The sequence below is a fragment of the Lepidothrix coronata genome, unplaced genomic scaffold (genome assembly GCF_001604755.1).
Source record: "Lepidothrix coronata isolate B3197 unplaced genomic scaffold, Lepidothrix_coronata-1.0 Scaffold79, whole genome shotgun sequence".
NCBI classification, from domain to species: Eukaryota; Metazoa; Chordata; class Aves; order Passeriformes; family Pipridae; genus Lepidothrix; species Lepidothrix coronata.
The window spans coordinates 3,631,387-3,647,701 of NW_016690259.1; the positions used below are offsets into that span (position 1 = coordinate 3,631,387).

General features: G+C 38.2%; 1 protein-coding gene across 4 annotated transcripts in view; it reads right to left on the minus strand.

The window, feature by feature from the left end:
• Positions 1-1,066: 1,066 nt before the first annotated feature.
• Positions 1,067-16,315, minus strand: part of PTPN13 (protein tyrosine phosphatase, non-receptor type 13) — a 117,905-nt gene continuing 102,656 nt past the window's right edge. For all 4 annotated transcript variants that reach the window (XM_017820178.1, XM_017820177.1, XM_017820176.1 and 1 more), the window contains 14 exons: positions 16,083-16,293; positions 14,343-14,413; positions 12,906-12,967; positions 12,070-12,226; positions 11,572-11,748; positions 10,174-10,253; positions 8,916-8,971; positions 7,745-7,848; positions 6,349-6,497; positions 5,666-5,756; positions 4,656-4,993; positions 3,933-4,148; positions 2,887-2,949; positions 1,067-1,912 (listed from right to left, as the gene is read on the minus strand). In XM_017820178.1, coding sequence (XP_017675667.1) covers positions 1,832-1,912; positions 2,887-2,949; positions 3,933-4,148; positions 4,656-4,993; positions 5,666-5,756; positions 6,349-6,497; positions 7,745-7,848; positions 8,916-8,971; positions 10,174-10,253; positions 11,572-11,748; positions 12,070-12,226; positions 12,906-12,967; positions 14,343-14,413; positions 16,083-16,293 — 1,856 coding nt within the window. In that variant the 3' untranslated portion in view covers positions 1,067-1,831. The remainder of the gene's footprint in view (positions 1,913-2,886; positions 2,950-3,932; positions 4,149-4,655; positions 4,994-5,665; positions 5,757-6,348; positions 6,498-7,744; positions 7,849-8,915; positions 8,972-10,173; positions 10,254-11,571; positions 11,749-12,069; positions 12,227-12,905; positions 12,968-14,342; positions 14,414-16,082; positions 16,294-16,315) is intronic.

The following is a 16,315-nucleotide window of genomic DNA, read 5'->3' on the forward strand; positions in this document are numbered from 1 at the left end:
CAACAGCAGCAGTGTATCAACTAACTGCATTTACTCACTTCGCCTGTTGACAACCACAGTCCTGAAAAATCTTCTGCCTTCAATTTAAAGCTCCTTCATATAAATGTGCTGTCAACACAGCTGGTCAATTTGCCTCTGCTTCTACCTACACAGAAATAATTTCCTTTTCTCAAACTATGTTGCTCTGAAAAACACACAATTATGCTGTTATGCTGAAGGGAATAAAAAACACAGTATTACTCTGACAAGTGAAAAAGGCTCTTTTCCTTTTTTAAGTCATACTATTGCTAGTTAGAATACCATTAACCAAGTAAGACAGTGGTTGTTTCAGTTTTGGGACACTGGAACACTGTGGGCTACTATCTTGAAGAGTCAAAACCTTGGATAACCACAGGCCTCTGAACCTTATTTCCACTACTTCAATGCAGAATGCTGTTAAATTAGTACTCTTATACCCTTCCTGATAGCAGAAGTCAAAAGCTTCTGCTGGTTGCTGGGACAGGAATACTGCTCAAACACAAGGCTGCTGTGTTGGCTGATGGCAGTTATTCACCATCCAAAGTTCCTACAGAACCTAAAATGACATTTTCCTTTCAGAAAAGTTTTGACTGTTTACAGTATCACTAAACCACTGAGCTACTTAGAACCCAGACATCCTGCCTCCCACCTCAAACCTTGTTGCTGTAAGCAGAGTAGATTACATTGTTGTAATCATTGCAATTATGTAATCATGTCAGATCATTGCTGTAGTGCAAACAAGTACAAACACACCCCTCCAAAAAAGTGAAATGGTCTCAATGCTCAGGTATGCTGAAAAAACAAGGAGGGAAGGAAAATATCCTCTTCCTTTCACGTAGTGGGGAAACTCTCCAGAAAGGAACCCACAGTTCTGTGACTTTTTCAAATGCATACAGAAGGATACTGAAAATTTACAATGTGCACAGACCCTTCTGTTGCACATGTCTTAAGAAAGGCAGCCACCACAATGAATGATGCCATGTAAGGCCAAGAAAAATCAGTCACAAGGACACAAAAATACCCAGACCCACCGATCAGTGTACATTAGGTATATTATTTATTTACAGAGTGGAGATGCCTAATCAGTTATAAGGTTAGACACCCAATTATTCAGCCTTTTTTTTTGTAAAAGTATATAAATATATACATGAAATTCTATGAAGTAAACATTATTAACTGTGATACAGTTAACATTCACTACTATCCTTATGCTAACAGGCATCTCTTAAAGCTTAAATGCTGATTTTAAGATACCCTCTATAAAACAGCTGTAATTGTACTAAAAGGGCAAAAATTCTGTGCCATATACAAGCTTTCAAAGTGAGACTAGTAAAATGTCTTTGTAATAAAGTTTGCCAGGATAAAAATACTGCTTCATCCCTCCCACTCCCCTACTCTGTAAGAAAAAAATACCTCAAAACAGTTGTGGAACTGCAGGAAGTACTATAAGATTACTTTTTTTTTTTCTTCTTGAATTCTTTTTTAAATTAAAACATTTTTATTTTTATTTATTTATTGTATTTTTATGACATATTAAGGAAGCTGCAAAAAAAATGCAGCTTTATTAAATATTGTTATACAAAAATCTCACATATGTGTCCATGCGGCTGAAGACATTAGTGGTATTGTACGAGCTATCCCTTTCCCTTGTAATTATATACCTTAATTGGAATGATGGAGAGACTTTATAGAAAAGACATCTGACAGCAACTGAAGAAAGGGACTAGAAAACTATTGGCAGAACAAATAAAACACTTGAGAGCTTCTCGACCTCCTTGCTTCCTTATTTTATGAGCGCTTCTGCTTCAGTATTTTATTTGTCTCTCTGCTGTTCTTCATGTTGGAGATGATTCAGGACATAAAGGATAACTTGATAGCAGAAAATGTACTGATCCTGCAAGGGAAATTACAGAAATGTGAAAAATGCCTGCACCACCTAAGTGCTCTCATGTGCACTTCACAGTTGTACAGCACCTGATTTCGACACTTATTCTACTATTAAATAATAATAACAACAATAATAATAAACAACACCCCCACACACAAAGAAAACAAAAAATCCCGAACAAACAAAAAGGCCACAGTGGAGAAATATTCAACCTCAACTTAAAACAAATACAGATACTCCTCTGCCACTAAAGATATATTTTTATATGGGACATTTATCCTCCTTTCATACCAAAAACACCTAAAGGAGAGTAGAAATGAAGACAGAAAGTGAATTTCAATGTCTTGCCAACTAATACAGAACTCAGACAGTGTAACTTCTTATCTTAATCTCAGTGATATAGATGTAGAGGCTAATACATGTTTTGGGCTTCGAGGTTGGGATGGGGCTGATAATTTAGTGGTTTAATTTCAGGGGTTTTTTTAAACTATGACTTCATAATTCCTTCATATTCAAAGAAAAACTGCAGATTTTAACAAGACCTCGTGATGACCATCTCTAATGTAAAGTTAATTAGTTCTAGATTTTTCTTAAAAGGTTCATTTAACTTCTGGTTGAATATCTCCTCAAAGTAGATTTCAAGACATCTCTGGTAGTATCGGTGATCCATAGCAGCTACAGTTAGGCCTTCTCTTCAGTTTGTAATGCAATTTTTAGCCATAAAAGGTCAGCTATAAACACATGCTTTTGAAGATGAAAACTTGCTATTATTGTTTTTTTTTAAACACAGATCAAAACAGTACAGCATGTTAAAAATGGCTTGTGTTTCTAACTGTTAAATATATAGTGCTACTCATGGGATTTAATTCCTGTGACACAAACGTTGCATTAGAGTGCACGAAGACAATCACTGTGTGCATCACAGGAAGTTCTCTGGCTTGTCAGCTGGTTTAGTGTGTACCTGGGGAAGCCAGACTCACCTCTGTCTGAACCATTCCGTGTCTCTGCAGACGCATCGTGCGCACCAGGTCTGAGATGTCAAACTACCAAAACAAGCAGCAAGTTAAGAACTCGAAAAAGACATACATGCATAGAAAGGAAACATCCCCAGCATCAAGCCAAGGAATAGAACCAGGTGCATTAGTAGTGAAATAAATGATTCACCATAGCCTATGCCTGTTTGGTAGAAAACCAGCATGTGCTGTCTCTGGGCAATCTGGATGTGGCCCTCCTACATCAGACACCATCCTTCTCTTGTTTTCTTTCTCTGTGCACCGGTCCTCTTGCTTACTTTTATTGGGAGCTGAATGTGCAGAAAGTTGAGCCCCTGTGCAACCTAACAAAACTCTTTTTATTTCCCCACATCTATAAAGTACTAGACATTTAGAGGGTACTTAGTAATCTCACTAAGCTAAGCATGACCGTAGCTCATCTTCTCTACAAGTTCACCAAAAGATTTGCTACACCAGGCTGCTGAAGGACAGAAACATAAGGAAGCTGGCACCCTCCTGTGGATCATCCTAGAAAGCATATCCTTGGTTGTGCTGGAGAAGTTAATTTACATACCCTCATCTGAGATGTTTGTAGTACACTGAGTTTTTGATTCAGTTGCCTAAACAGATACTCTGGTTACCTTCTAGCTGTCCTAAAACAGTCCATGGATCTCTGACTGACTGAGTACCACAGCGCTCAGCCCCGGTGCTATTTAACATGAAAGTTCCACTGAGTACACACAGTCAGGTAAGGCAGGCATTTTTAACTTTTCCATCAATTGCCAAAGCCACTTAAGATCCCCTGAGCTAACCCAAGAACCAGTGGATATAAGAGCTCTTCTCTCTTGGGGTCATCAATGAAGAAACAATTCATAGGTACTGCTGTTTTACACCCTGCTTTATGACACATTAACACATGTCTGGTGTGCTACTGCCAAAAGCATGGCATATTCTTTAAGCAACTGAATAGCTTCACTGGAACATACTTCCTACAGGTCAAAAGCACAACTGAGCCCACCCTCTTGGATACTCACATCGAGGTCTCTGCTGATTAACCCCAGAACAACATCTATACAAATAAGGGTCCCCGATCGCCCGATGCCTGCACTGCAGTGAGTTATAATGGGTCCTGACTTGTGGACGTGCCGCATGTAAGAGATGAAAGTGAGCAGGTCATCTGGCTGAGAAGGGGTGTCATGGTCAGGCCAGGCGATGAAGTTCAGGTGGGAAATGTGCCGTACTTCACCTGTCTGAGGTTCAAAAACAACAACAACATGTAACACATGGCAAGAATAAAAAGAAAAGAGAAAGTTCCCAAAGAAAAATCTCAGAAGAATGGGACTGGCCCAAAGAAGATGTTCTGTAATTCAATAAGAAAAGAGAAACAATGAGCTAAAGTGAAAATAACTAGCAAGTGATTTAAGAGTATAACATTCACTGTGCAGACTGAGCTGATCACACAGAGGAATCAACCAGCCAGACTGAATTGTCAGTGAATTTCATATCCCTATATATGTTTCTGCGGCCAAACAAAGCCAGAACTTAGAGTCTCATTAGCATAATGAAATCATCTCCCTGCCCAACTAAAAGGTCACGCAGTAGCACAAGCTGCAATGAGGAAGCGTTGCCCAGTTATGCAGTCCTGTTTGACCTCTTGATGTAGACAATGCAGTTGAAAGCAGGCAAGCTAGAGGTATAAGGATAAATATGCCAACACCCAGAAAAAGCTCTAAGCATGCAGAATTAGATTCACTTACCTGAATCTCTTCAAGCTCCAGCACTCTAATGATAAAGCCCTTCAGCTGCTGATGTCTCACAAGAGCAAGGCGTAGTCTATCAGTTATCATGGTGGTTTTATTGAGGACATCTGGCCAGTAACGCTGACATTTTATCTTTTCTCCTTCAACCTCCTGAGTCATCATGGCAATCACAGTACAGTTTTGTTCCCAAACCATTTGCCAGAAATCTGCTACAGTGGTAGGAAGAGGTCCTTGGCATGCAATGTAAACGAACTCCTCATTCCCCACCGGCATGCGAATGAAGCTGGCATTGATGTATCCACCTTCAATCCCAAGAGGTACTCTAGTGGTGTCATCTGCAATTCCCATACAATAAAAAGACCTCATGTTATGTGTGCACATAATTAGACCTTCAAACAATAGAGATGTGAGCTTTACACATTCACATAGTACTTATCTCCACAGATGCTTCCACGGATCTTACTCAAAAAAATAAATCACTTAAATACTTGATTTAGGATATTAATCAGTACCTCAAATAAAGAAGACATCTAGAGAAGAAATACAAATCATCAGACAGGCAGGATGCATGATTTGAACTGCAGCACCTCTGAAAAACTGAGGTTAATATTTCTCATTCAGAACTAATCTTTGTCAGTTCTTACTTCTTGACACATCTCACACCTAACAATATTTTATGGCAGGAAATTTAATGACAATAGTATACATGTCTGGTTTTCCAATTTTACATAGGCAAAGCTAAAAAAATCTTATCTGGCTCCCTATGTTTACATCACTTAAGACACAGGATCTGCTGACACAACAGAAAAGTCTGTGAACATCTATCCCTAACTACTACAATACAATAATATATTATTCACTGATCTCAAACTGCTTTATAAATGCTTACTTTAATTTTTTCCCTAATAGGATGGAGAATCAAATCATCCCACTTCTGATCTGATCCATCTGACCATAGAACTGGTAACAGAATATCAACAGTGAACTTCAGATTAGTTAGGACTTACAAGGAAGTATGTTTTTATATCTGTTCTTTTTCCTGTTCTCCTTTGCTTGGCCTATCAAACACTGATCCAGAGGTTTTAACTCCTGAAGGTTCTGTAAAGAAGAAATTACATGTGCATTAGGAAAACACTGAACAGTAACAAGTGTTAAGAGGAATTATATGATGAAGTCATTAACAAATAGAATTGTTAAAAATCAAATCCTAATGTGGCGATGCAAAATAATGCAGTTGTAAGAAGGAATCTAATTTTACACTGCTAAGAAAATGAAACAAAATGAAACAAAACCCCCACCTACTATACAGTAAATATTTTATCTCATTCTCCCAAAAGAGAGATCATATAACATGGCTGACTTAAGACTTTGGAAAGACTGGTTTCACGTTCAGCAGCTAGGTTTCACAGCCTTTATTTACTTCCTCTATGCCTGTTAACATCATATTCACTTGGCAATTTACCAGAACCAAGAATGATGTAAACATACTTTTGAATTGAATTGAATTCAAACTAATCTTATCTCTCAGCAGCTAGTGGGGGGAAGGGAGAGAAGTCTTTGGTGTTACTTCTTTTCATCCCTTTTGAGCTGCCAATTAAAGAGCTGTGGTATTCAAGGCAGTGATGATCCAGCCATTCTATTCTTGTTTCATACAGGAAAAAAGGACTTTAAGGGACAAGTAGTTACTCACTTCAATCTCTTTAGAAGGGACTCCCTGTTCCAGCAATCCACGCAACATCCTGATCACTGACTTCAGTTTGGCTCCTGAGTACTTGCCTCCAGGGAGCACATTCACAGTTGGGAGTGCAGAGATCTCTTCGTTTGTCACTAGAGGGAAATCTAGCAGAAGAACAAGACTGATTGATATAAATATAAATAAATATTTAAAACTAGGAAACAAGCCGTAGTGCAATGCTGGATTTGCATGTTGCTGTTCACCACTGCACTACAAATGCCTCCATACACCTGAGAGAATATAACTCTCAGTTTCAGAGGCAAAACCAAATTAAGAAAACCAGTATGACACAAAATCAGCTCTGGTGAATCCAGGAACCAAAGGGAGTTTTGTTCCTGAAATTCCAATAAATACATTGAAACAAACTTCGAATACATTTTATATCTAAGTTCTTAAAAAATTGATGAATGCACACAGGCATGAATTCAGAACTCTCTACTTAAGACAGTACAGCCTGTGACTTGGTTTTCAGCACTTATACTCAACATGTATGTAACACATCTCCCGGTTATCACTTGAAAGACAACTTTTTTCCAATACACCTTGCCTTCCATCAGGCCTTCAGTGCTTCTCTGAAGAACAATAAAATATACCTGGCATTGTAATTCAAAGTGTCCTAAATCTACTGACAGGCTGCCCAGGGAAGCGGTCACAGCACCAAGCCTGACAAAGTTCAAGAAGCATTTGGACAATACTCTCAGGCACGCGGTGTGAATCTTGGGGATGGTCCTGTGCAGTGCCAGGAGCTTGACTCAATGATCCTTGTGGGTCCCTTCAACTTAGCAGATTCTGTGACTTTGTCTGAAGTATTACATAGATTATCCTTTTTTTTTTTTAAATGAATGCAAAGGGCTGCTGTATAAGAATTTCAGGAACTGACATTTCTAATGCCATCTCAAAAAAGTGAAGACTAGAGTCTTCCAAACACATCAAACAGTGTAGAGTTACACTCTGCCACATTGAGCAGCAGTGGAGGAATGACAGTCAAGACAAAGAAAAAATATTGCCTAATTTGAGCATGGAGTAGTTGGTATGTGAAGCATCAATCTGATCACAGTCAAATATCTATATTGTTACAGCTTTTGTCAAATAGATACTAAGGAAGAAAGCATCTCAGCTGGTTCCAACTCTTCTACATCTACAGATGCAAAGTTGCCAATACTTGCTCCCATTAACTCTCACACATTTATTACCCAAAGCTGTAGAGATCCTTTCCAGGTGGCCACTGTTTGAATTCTCATTATACCTGCCTTTACACCCTCAAAACAATATCCAAAACACCTTAATATTCACTTTCATCTATTTAATGTGATCCTCAGTTTTCTATTGATCATTTGCTAAATGTTCTTGCCTTTATTTACACGTTCCTGGCTGACTGATTCAATCGGCAGTTCATCACTTCCCCACGTGATTTCATCGTCATCTGCTTGGCTCAAGGAGGGTTGTGGAGGAGATCTGTAAGAGAACAAAGTATGGAAGTAAAAAAGAACACCTAGAAATAACCAACACATTTGCAATCTAGTAAAAAAAGTCTCCAGAAAGTAAATTATAGCTACAAGTATTTCTGGACTGGACCCATACAAGTGATCTCAAAAACCTAACTTCTTTTTTTTTTTATATCCTCAGAGGGGACCTAAATAAAGTAACAGTGGAAAAAGAGTTGGGAATACATGACTCTAGTAATAACTTCCAAAGGCTAAGCAACTAAATAGCATCCAATAACAGATTTTTATCATTTATATAATTCAGTACCTACACACTAGAACATCTCTTTTCAATTGGAAGTTTTCTAGCTTTGTTGAAGATGGTGATAAACGTATTAAGTATTTGAGGTCATAATGTCACTGCTTGTGCTAAGTCTCAATCCAAAACTTCCCACAAAGTTAAAAACATAAAAGCATAAAAACTTTGACTAAAATTTCACTCAGACTAAGGACTAAAATTATTTCACAAAGAAAAACAATCTTGGGAATTCATACAGTTCAAAGTGGCTCAAAGGGACAAATAGTAACTTGGTCAGGTATGTCCTTAGCACACCATGTAAATAAATAAGCCCCAGGCACCCAATGGGAACCAGTGGAAGTATACAGGTGAGTTACAGTGCTCTAAAACCAGAAGAAGTAACACTAATGAAGCTTATACAGATTTGAACTGGAGACAACATTGTTTGAATGTTTTCTTCATATACAAGTACCAAATAGTACAATGTAAATTTTGTTATTTGGAGGCATCTGAACAGAGTCCAGTGGTTTGCTATAACCATGTATCAAAGGAACAAGTCAAACTAGGGCATAGTAAACCACAAAGCTGAATAGTATTCAGGCAAATTATAACCTTTCAAATAAGGAATAGACAGAAAATTCAACAAGACATTGCATAGATATTTTACTAGGTTTGTTTTGGTTTGGGGTTGGTTTGTTGTTTTTTGTTGTTGCTGTTTTTCTCTTATTCTAACATATTCCACTTCAGAGTTTCAGACTCCATAGGTTTGCTTTCAAGTGACACTGGAACAGAAATCTTACCTTTCTGGCACAGCTTTTGCTTCACAATAGTCTTCACAACCATTTACATGTGTTGGCTAGTAGAAGAAATATTTCAAAACACATTAAAGGACATAGTTACAACATTCACCCAGTGCAAACTTTAAACAATTAACAATTACATGGACTATTTCTGAAGGGTACTAAGTTCAAAGCAGCACATAATGAAAGACTTTCCTCTTTTAGACATCTCATTAACCCAAAATAACAGAGGACAAGAACACTAAGCACTTGGAAAAATACTGTGCTGTAACAAGGCCAAAAAACTATGCTAAAATCAATCCTGACTCACAGCAGCATTAGAGTCATCTAAGTTAGAGTCATTTAATTTGACTTTTTTTGGTTTTAATACTTAAAAACCTTTTATGAGATAAGTTTGATAGTGAAAACTGCCTCCTGTCAAGCCACAGTTCCTATACAGAACAGAACAGGGCTTGATCTCTAAATGACACATACTCCCATATGCATCTTCCTCAACAGACATGAAGACTCAAAAGACAAGGTGACATTTCTATCCTTCTTTCAAGAAAAATGCCACAAAACAATTTATACTTCTTAGGCCAACTTGCAAGTTTCCACTGCCATACTCAGAGAGTTTTACTCGTGGCTCTCCTAGAGCACACTGACACAGAGCCAGATTCCTGATTTGATTTTCAGCTCTACTAACTGGACAGAAAGCTGTAGCAGCAAGGATATGCTGGATAGACAGGGTTCTGCTGATTTGAAACATGAGACAAAACCTAGGCATCTAGTGATTGATGTAAAACAGGACACATAATACTGTAGGGTAAACAACATATAGAAGCTATTCAAGCTAATGAACTTATCCTAGCAAAAAACAGTAGAAGAAATTTCAAATATATGTTTTGGATAGTGAAGTTTACACAGCATTCATTGTGACTGCTTCCCTTCTTTGAGCAGGAATCAGTGAAATCTTAGATTAAATGCCTGAAGTAACATTAACAAGGTACTTTATTACCATTCCTTTTGAAAAAAATAGTTGCTGGACTTTATATGACACAGCGTAAAATAACTATATGCTTTGTTCTTTTATATAGTTAATTTATGACAATCATTTGCTATTTAAATAATAAATGTTTGTACACCATTTAAAGCTACTACTGACAATGATGTTCTCATTTAAAAGACATTTAAAGTTATTTCCAGTAAGGAAAATAAATTCAAAGGGTGTCTGAGAAACCAAAATCGGCAAATGTCTGACAGCTTCTTGCCATCCTACCTCTGAAAAATCTTCAGGTAAAGATGAACCATCACAGTCTGTGTCTTCAGACTTATCTTCTGACACCTTTCCATTCATCTCTATTGAATAAGAAAATCTGGAGATGCAGCATAAACATACCAAAAGATGCCCAGGAGCCACTCCCTCACAGATGTGAATCCTGTTAACACCTCTCTGGCACTACACAGGGAATACAGGTGCCAGAATAACCAAGAAACATTTTTTAAGTCCCTTTGCTACCAGCATGTTGGAAAAGAGCTCTTACTGTACAGGATAATCAGATTTTAGGCTCCTTTATTTTATAACTGAAACAGCTTTCATGGTATATGAGGCTGTTTGCACAGCTAACAGAATATCTGTGTCACAGCATAAACGGATGGACAGGCTGGTACTACTAAGTTATCATATTCTCATGTCAACAGTTTTTCTGCAATTCAGTTACTTTTGGACCAGGAGTAGATCTAAATCAGGATTCTACTCGCTCTTTGTATTAACAAAACCTAATTAGGATGTGCCAGATAAAATTTGACTTGTGTCTGTCTGCTATGGTAGCACCCCACTGCTGTATCTTATGGATTCAATTCACCTTCAGCTGCAAAGGACAGATAACAGCTACAAGAAATTGGAAGTGATGGAACTGCAGTGATATTCCTCAGCTGGCACAGCCAGAACCTCAGTAATCCTCGATTTCCAATGTAATAACCAATGACAATAACCCAATGATCTTGAGGTGCATCAAAAGTGCTGAAATAATTATAATTTTGGAAGGTACATCTTGAGTTTTGGAAGAAATCTTTACAGAAGTAGCAAACATCTCACCTGAATTTTTGGAGCATGCGTACATAGGGTGATACCACAAAGGAACTACAAATGCTACTGCTTACTAAATTTCAGTTAATAACAAGTGGAGCTGAGGACATGGAATGAAGGAAGAGAAAGGTGTACAGACAGAAGTAGGTACTGAAATAAACCCCAGTCTTTCTAAAAGAGACAAAGCAGGTTGGAAAATTGTTTAGTTTTGAGAGATCTCAATGAATTTCCAAGTTGTGCCATCTGCTATCAATGAAATGTTGAAATGCCTCAGCATCCCAACACAACTACAGCTGCAGGACCGGATACCTACACAATATGAATTTCACTCAAGAGACAAGAATGCCAGAATGGCATTCTTTTTCCCAGACTACTTAAAGCAAAATCCAGATTTATCAAACCAGAACCTGATTCATTAAGCTGCATCTGAATCAGCAACTATTTGTCTGTGTTCAACTTGGGAAACTTTCAGTTCACACATCAATTCAATGTCAACTCTCCCTCTGGACAAATCAACTACTTATTTGGCACCTTCTTTCAGAAAGTGTTTTGCTGTTAATGATATGCTTTTTTAATGGCTCATGTTACCTGGTAGATGATCTTCTGATGCAGCCTTCTTGAGATGCAGAAGACTCTGAGCATCTGAATTTGCATTATTACGATTTAGGAGGTTCTGAGCTTCCTCATCTACAACATCCAACAGATATTGGACAACTTCATTGTGATCATCCTCATCGTAATACTCATCATCTGGAATCTCTGTTCCTGAAGAAAAATAGTACAAAATTACAAGTTTTCCCAATATAGGATAGCTTGGGGGAAAAAAAATTAAAAGGGCAGGCACCATGGCATTATCTCTAGATGTTATCATGGCTTGTCTTCATTTCTCTCTAACACAGAATCCAATTTCCATAAATCTACTTTCAACATCAACTAATCCTCTAAAGCAAAGCACACAACTTGGAGATGATCTTCCAAAACTGACTGCCAGCTCAACATTGACTTATTTCAGCATATTCAACAATGCTGTGATTCTCTTGCACACTAAAGACAAAATAATGCTGTCCCCACCTCACCTTCTCTTACCTGATTTGTCCATGTGCTTAGAAAAATCTGACATCTGATTGGTAAATCCTAGGGAAGGTGCATCTCCTGGTCCTGAGAGGTTCATTAGTCCCTTTGTGTGATGGATATTATTTTCTGTATTTCCCTGAGAAGGTCCTAGGATGCCATTGCCATTTATCTAAGAAAGCAAAGAACAGTTCAAACTAGCTCTTAAAGAGTCTAGCAGTTTGTTGAAGCAGAAACTAACCACTAAAAAGTTCTCTTCTCAGCAACAAAACAATATGATATGAATCAGAGTTTATCTGAGATAGCTGGGTGATGGGTGGGAAGCTTTTAGGTGTGTTAAAATTTGATATGAAAAGAGTAAATAAAAAGATTTTAAAGTACTATGAGAAAAAGAATACGTGTTGATGAAGAAGCAGCTTCTACAAGAGAGCACATAGTAGTATTTAACATTATTATAACCTCTACAAAACATATGCAGGCTTCAATATTTTGGTCCCACAACACAGCATTTCTCAGGAAAAACGAGGGGGGAAAAAAGAAAACCACCCAGCAAATGTAACATGCATGCATCTGCATAAACTGTGGGCTGAATGGAGTTTTCTGGATCATAGCCTTGCATCCTTCTCATATTACCACTTGTCTTTCAATAAAGCTGTTCCAAAGAAAGAGCAGATCAATTTAAAAAGCTTGCGTATTTATTATGATCACTGCTTATTCGTATCAACTGACAATAGTGGGTTTGCATACTTTGATTAATGAATTGTTTAATTAATTAATTAATTTTTTTAAAGTGTGTAAAGTAGATCCTTTTCTCTGGTTAATGATAATAGGCACAACAGAGGAATAGTTACCTTAGGCCCGTAAGCATCAATTGTCTTTACTGTTTTATCGCAGGGATCACCACAGGAACAGCCTAAACAAAAATGGGTAAAAAACAACAACCTCACAGCAATTTTTCACAGAAACTAAATTAGTCCCCATCAATTATTTTATGAAAGAAACAAGGTATTTAATATTATGTTATGACATGAGTAGCATTTCTGCCTGCCTGGTTTCTCAGCACTGCCAAACATATATCTGATTGACTATACTCCATAATGCTTTTTGAATGTTATATTTAATGGGATCAGAAAGCCTGAATGCTAATACAAGTAAGCAACTCTAGGCAAAGAGAAATGTTGATAAATAGTTTAATGAAGTACAGTGGAAACATGCACCTTTGGGAACAGGGTTGATTCCCTTTCCCTTGAAATGTACAAAATACAACCCCACTATGACCTGTCAATGATTACTTTTTTTTTAAAAAAACATCATCTGACATCTGGGTCTTTGTTCAAAGGTACCCTTCCCTTCTTGGTAAAGAAAAGAGTGACACTATGATGTCAGAGACCACTGCCTACCCCAGAGGTACCATTACTAGTATTACAAATGAGACCAAATGGAAGCAGTAGATGATATACACCCAGCTACTAATGAAGTTCTGGATCTTCATATACTTTATGCTTTTTATAAATAAAGGAACCGGTAGATGAAATAAATGAAGACTGAGAGTAACCTTACGTCTTGTCATGACCTATAGATGACAAGTCATCTACAGGAAGGGGGTTTTAAGTGGGATCTTTCAAGATTTGGTTATAGGATTTGCTCCTAATGAATATCTTGACTACGTTTATTGAAACAAAATGAGTAGCATGCTTGGAAAATATGGGGACAACACTACTGTTAGAGTTGCAATAATTTCATTAGGTGAGATCAGTACTCCAAGTTATCAAGATACACTAAAAGAAGGAAAACAAGACTACAATGAATTAAGTCAAATGCTATGGGCCACATTTCAAAAAAAAGTTAATGGTAAATAACTGCATAAGCAGTTTCTCTGCACAGAAATGCAGGTAGTAAAGGACCCCGAGTCTAAGAAAGTGAACAAGGAACTTGAAGCCCTTTCCAATGTAACAAATTGGTATTTTTATGCCTGAACAGAGGAAACAACATCAACATCATTGTTATCATTAATAACAGTTATAATAATCAACTGATTTTTTTTAAACTCCTTGAAAGACTTAGGCTTGATACTAGAAAGAATTTCTAAACTACATGAGAAACGGAATCATAAAGAGACTATTGTTGAATCTCTTTTCATGTAGCTTTTAAAAGAAAGATCAAGTAAACAGCTGTTGGAGCTGATCACAGTAAGTTGGACTAGGATAGTATCTTAAGGCCTGTAGCAGTTCCTTTGTTTTTATAAACATGTGCATTTCACTTGCAATGAGTAAGAGCACAAATCTTACCATTAGCTTTCACTGGCCATGGATTTGAGTTTTCAGGGCTTTTGGATTTTGGGAGCACTGCATGACCATCTCTAAGAAAAGAAATATTTACAGAAATCTTTATTAAAAAGAAATAAATAAATCACAGTAATCATCACATATCAATGTAAATAGTACTATCGGTAAAATTACTAATCATGCTTTCCATTATAACAGTTTTGGAATACTTAAGATATTCAATGACAGAGAATAAGCAGTAGCTAGGTAATTTCCTACTTCAGGGAGCACTGAAGAGTTCATAAGAATTGGACTTTCCCTCTAGATTCTGACAAAAAGATTCAACCCTGCAGCCCCAGGACTTTGCAACTCCTTCCCTTTCTGGGATAAAACACAGTGGGAAGGAGAAAGGGAGAGAAGAAGCAAAGAACAGCAGGCATGGCTGGAAGACTTAAAAAAAAATGAAGTAAATGTTTCAGTTTTAGGTAAATATTGAAACAGAGTAATGTAGAGAGAGAGTTTTTTTACACTGTTGCCATAAAAGAACAGCAGGGGTCAGTGAAAACACAGTGGCACACTAGTTGTGCCACAGGGTTTTGACATTCATCAGTGTGCTGCGACAACCATGTGACAGTAGAACTATTTAAGCACAAACCAACATTCAATCTCAATTTTATGACTACAGAAATCTCAGTAGCATCTTTAAGAAAAAGATTTGTATAATCATTTTCATATTTTAAAAATGGTATTTTCATAGAATGATTAAGGTTGGAAGAGTACTCCAAGATCATAAAGTCCAACCTTTGACTGAACACCACCTTGTGAACTAAACCATTGCACTAAGTACCATGTCCAGCCGTTTTCTGAATGCTTTCAGGAACAGTGACTCCACCACCTCCCTGGGCAGCCCATTCCAATGTTTAACCACCTTTTCAGTGAAAAAATTCTTCCTGATGTCCAACCTGAATCTCCTCTGGCACAGCTTGAGGCCATTGCCTTGTGTCCTGTCACTAGCTTCCTGGGAGAAGAGGCCAACCCCCACCTTGCTATAACCTCCTCTCAGGTAGTTGTAGATAGTGATAAGGGCTTCCCTGAGCCTCCTCTTCTCCAGACTAAACACCCCCAGCTCCCTCAGCTGCCTGTCATAGGACTTATTCTCTAAACCTTTCACCAGCTCCATTGCCCTTCTCTGGACTAGCTCCAGCACCTCGATGTCTTTTTTGAAGTGAGGTCCCAGAACTGGACACAGCACTTGGGATGTGGCCTCACCAGCGCTGAGTACAGAGGTACAATGATTTCCCTGGTCCTGCTGGACACACTGTTTGATACAGGCCAGGATGCCATTGGCCCTGGCCACCCGGCCACACTGCTCGCTCACATTCAGCCGCTGTCAACAAGCACCCCCAGGCCCTTTGCCACTGGGCCACCTTCCACCCACTCTTCCCCCAGCCTGTAGCGCTGCAGAGGGTTGTTGTGACCCAAGGGCAGGGGGTTTGTCTGAACACTTGTAGTTCATAGCCGGACACAGCCTTGTGTTCCCAAGAAACACAAAGCACGCCAAGTACCAAGTACCCTTCTGCTCCACTACAGCAAAAAACAGTGAACATACAGATCCTCTCTGTGGCATCAGCCCTCAATAACATGCCACCTGGTATCATTGTGGTGAATTTCCTGTCATACCGGGAACACGTTTTACCCACATACTCTATACAATCATGCAAGAAAAATAAAACCTACAGGGAACCATTTGCTTCCAAAGCATACCTGGTTGCTTTGAGTACCACTTTTGGAAGGTATGTTTCCAACATTCTTCTGGCTTCTTTCAGAGTCATTCCCTGTGTGCTTACTCCATTAATGTAATGGATAATATCTAGTACATGGAGACTCTCATCTCTGGCAGCAACTGATTTGGGGAGAATGTCACTAATATACACAACTTGATAAAGGCTGTCATGACCTCCTGATAACAACAAACCTATGAAGGAAAAGAGGGAGGA